General features: G+C 40.6%; 1 protein-coding gene across 1 annotated transcript; it reads right to left on the bottom strand.

The window, feature by feature from the left end:
- Positions 1 to 252: 252 nt before the first annotated feature.
- Positions 253 to 1291, bottom strand: LOC115446692. The gene has a single exon (XM_030173468.2). The coding sequence runs from the start codon at positions 996 to 998 to the stop codon at positions 567 to 569; it is 432 nt and encodes a 143-aa protein (XP_030029328.1). The 5' UTR covers positions 999 to 1291; the 3' UTR covers positions 253 to 566.
- Positions 1292 to 4043: the final 2752 nt, after the last annotated feature.

Here is a 4043-nt window from a genome sequence, read left to right as displayed (position 1 = left end):
ATTTGTCATATTTTTGCAATATGTAACATTAAGTTTATTTTTAAATGTATAATGGTTAGACTATTTATCAGAAACAATATCAATAGCGCTAATAAAGACATTCGCTATAGCAATTATTTAGTAATGAGAAAATGAATCATTTTGAGCATTATGCGTGTATTTTTATGTGTGTGATGTTTACGGGGTTGTCACAATGTGGTGTAAATAATAACAAACACTTTTGTTTTATTTGGGGTATAAATGAAAGAACAATTCGAAATAATAATAGGACAAATTTATTTGAATATTACATACATCAATACAATATTTGCTTAACACAGATACAATATACGAAATTCGTAGATTTTGACTAGATAGTGACTAGAATGCCCAGAGGGCTGCCCATTGGTTTACACAATAATATAAACAATACACAGTACATTCAAGAGTCCAGCAAAAGAGCTCGCGAATCGCGGAAATATCAGAAATCATGTCGGAGTACACACAAATAAACACTGGCGCCACAGTCCGAGGGGGGTCAGGTACGAAGAGATTTACTTTTTGGTGGGCTCGGGGCCCAGCATTTCTCAGGCCATCGCTATCTCGTCCATCCCGCGGAGAAGGCGCGAGCGCAGCCGAGAGAACACCGGGTGCTCAACCGGAACGCCGCGGCCGTGCAAGAAGCGCAGCGTCTCCTGCGCGCACACCAGAAATCCGAGTTGTTCGGGATCCATGTCCACTGGCACCGAGTCTAGCAGCGGGTCGTCGTTCTCATCGATGTACGCGTCACGAGGATCGAAGTCGTCCTCGTCGTCCGGCAGGCGCTGCTGATTGTTCTCCGATTCCGCCGAGCTACCGCGTCCGAACAGACGCCGCAGCGCCTGACGCTTCTCCGAGTTCTCGGAGTCGCCAGAAAGAGGCTCGCTCCGAGCGCGCTTCATGCCGCGCTTACGTTTCACTTTGCGATCGACGTCGTCACGCTTACGCTTGCTCGTCATTATCAGTTTGCCCGCCGGCATCGAGATGCAGACTGCGAATGGGCCGTGCACAGGGAATTGAAGGGCTCCGCGTTTACACTGGATGCTATCTGTCTCGCTCGAGAGCGGCGGTGCGCGCGCGTGCGAGCGAGACGAACAGGGCAGCTGCAGCGGGAACAGCTGGCCGAGCAGATGCAGGGCGCGGGGTACGCACGCTTTGTTTGATAAAGTTTATTCCGGGAAATAAAACTGTTAGCCACGATTGCGCGGGTCAGCGGGACGGGGGTGGGCGCGGGCGCGGGCGCGCGGGGCTGAGGACTAGCCCGGTCGGCAGCTGCGACGCATCTGCCGCGCTCAGGTGGATCCACATGCTTCGTCTCAAGGTGCCGATATTGAGTCATTACAGACCGTCAAAAACGTAAACAAAACAGTACGTACACAAAGCATGAGTAGTCTGGGAAATCTCTACAACATTCATATTTACCTCACGCGATAGGGATGATAACTAACGAACAAAGGAGTTTGCGAGACCGTGTTTATTAAGCTTTAAGTCTTGTTGATTTACGATACGGATGGAATGGATACTAACGAAAATAAAGTATCAACTTGTCTGTTAATCCGAGTCGGGTTATGAAAGGCACAATAGGTCGGATTTGGCTAACAAAAACACTGAAACGCGAATAAATGCAACTGAAAAATGAAACAGTCCGGGCTCATCGTTTTACGGACAGTTCATACCGTTATGTAAGTACATGTACGTATGTAAAATGTAAAAATCGATACTCAGGTTTATGTAGTACCGGCAAACGAGCTGTCGGCTGTCCTATGTGCGTCATATACATAGCTCTACGTGTCGAACTATGCGTACGTAGGCACAGCGAGCTTCCGATAATCCGCTTCCAAGTTACAGCATACTCCGTCTCAAAATAAGGCTGGCTTCCCATTGTGTGTGTTCGTAGAGGCAAGATGCACCGGTAACTCGCACAATAGAGACTTGAGGGCGAATATTCGCATGCCGGCCGGGTACACTTGCGCATACCTTACGCTTGCATGGTGACGCTCGCTTCGAAAACTATGCTCTCAATTTCAAAGCCTGTTACGACACTAGCACACGATTTTGAACCTTAATGACGCTATTTTGTATTTAGAATATGCTAGGAATTTATTGTTCCGTAAATTTGCAGCGTAAAATGTTGCCTTTAAAGGTAACAGAAATCGGTGCTGAAATGTCCGCGAGAACAAAGAGCGTGGCAATTTATCATTTGACCATAGTAAAATAGAGGTGAATATTGCAATCTCTACCAATGTGTTAATTTATTACTTTCTTTCGTATAATGATTAGAGTTTGATAGTGGAAACCAAACACTAATTTTGTCAATTAATAATGTTTTTAAGGTTCTAAACATTACGTCTCATAACGTTATAATTTAGCTTCATAAATAAAATAAATAAATAATACCCAGTAATTCAACTCTAACAGCACCAAACTATCTGACGGCACAAGACAAAGCACCAGACCAGTAGTACTTTAACGGGAACTTGGATTCACGAGACTAAACTTTATGTATCTATACTTTTACGAAGCTGAACTTTCTGTTTGAACACGCAAATCTCGAGTTACTGCTCCGTTTCTGAAAATTGCTTTGCTAATAAGAATCCACGAGTTTCTGCATTATCTCTGAGTGTTTTTAAATGCTATCTTTATCCCGAGCTCGGAATTTAACACGAACTGAATCGCAAACAAAGCCACGTGTAATAAAACTAAAGCAACTAGGTAACAGTTTAAAAATATCTTAATAATAATATAGCTTAGAACATATTACACACGCATGACGCACAAATTAAGACATAAAAATTTACACAAGCGATAAAAAAATCTATTAGTTGCAAGTTAAAAAAATATATAATATGTATATGCATATAACATATTATACCTCATATAAGTACCTAACTATATAGTTTCTCTGTCTCTTGAATTTTTGCCGTGACCGACAAGGTCCACAATTATGTCAAGTATATTAAAATGCAACATATTTTGTATAAAATTATTGTGGAGTGAAATAAACTTTGAATTCGAATAAATCATTGCCTGACATTTATTTATGTCAATAGTCTATTGTAATAGACTAGTGTAAGAGAGTTTAGGCAAAGTTATCATTTGATAACCACGTACTTGGAGATATGTATGCTCAAATATGAAACAGACGTTTATACCCCGAATTGCAAACACAGACGTAAAAACACCGCTGAAATGTTTAAGCATTTTACCAGTTCCACAAGTAGAAATAAAATGAACTCAGTAAAACCTGTCATGGAAACGGATGAGAGCTGCCCACAACATCGGAAGCCATTTTTAAGGACATACAGCAAAATAAACAATGGAAAAGTTCGTTATTAACCTTTCAGGAATATCGGTTATTTTGAAAAAAAAAAAAATGTATTTGAGGTTATAGTTCTGGCAATTAATGGCTTCTATTGTTGAAAATATTATTCTTTAGGTATGTGATATGTGCAATAGTGGACTGAACTAATGAGAGACTCCGAGCGACAGATTTTTGCGAGGAATTTTTACCTTATTGCTGCAGGAGACTAATGTTTTTTCTATGTGCCCCCTGCAAGCGTGAGGCGCCATTCTGCATCTGTTAAGGCCGCCACTGTCTACAATAAACAATAATACACCATAGTTTCTAGCCCGTTCTTCTCTGGTGAGAACTGCTTTCCGAACGGGTGGTAGAGTTAATATTGACGGAATCTAAATAATGTATATCATTTTACAGGTACAAATAAATTATTTCATTTCAATAAATATTCTGTAACGATGAAAAGGAAATATGTATATTACCAAGAAATATATTTGTATCATGAGTAGAAATAGAAAATTCGTTTATTCCAATTCGTGTTTTCTTTGTTTCAGATTCATGTTTTACTGTAAAGACAATTTATACGTAGTTTTCTCTGGAACTTGTTTAGTTTGGTTACAGTTTTACAAAGCATAGATACCTAGAGTGTTCTCATGAAATGATCATAATATTGTTAGCTTACAAAAGAAGCGCGGGGCAAGTAACAAGTACCTCATCAAATAGGAAA

This window comes from Manduca sexta, chromosome 10, assembly GCF_014839805.1.
Source record: "Manduca sexta isolate Smith_Timp_Sample1 chromosome 10, JHU_Msex_v1.0, whole genome shotgun sequence".
Lineage (NCBI taxonomy): Eukaryota > Metazoa > Arthropoda > Insecta > Lepidoptera > Sphingidae > Manduca > Manduca sexta.
Note: the sequence above shows the minus strand (reverse complement) of the source record. Positions and strands in the feature narration are given on the sequence as shown.

Excerpts from the sequence above, each read along its gene's own strand:
- LOC115446692 (XM_030173468.2), bottom strand. The coding sequence starts at position 998 with ATGCCGGCGGGCAAACTGATAATGACGAGCAAGCGTAAGCGTGACGAC.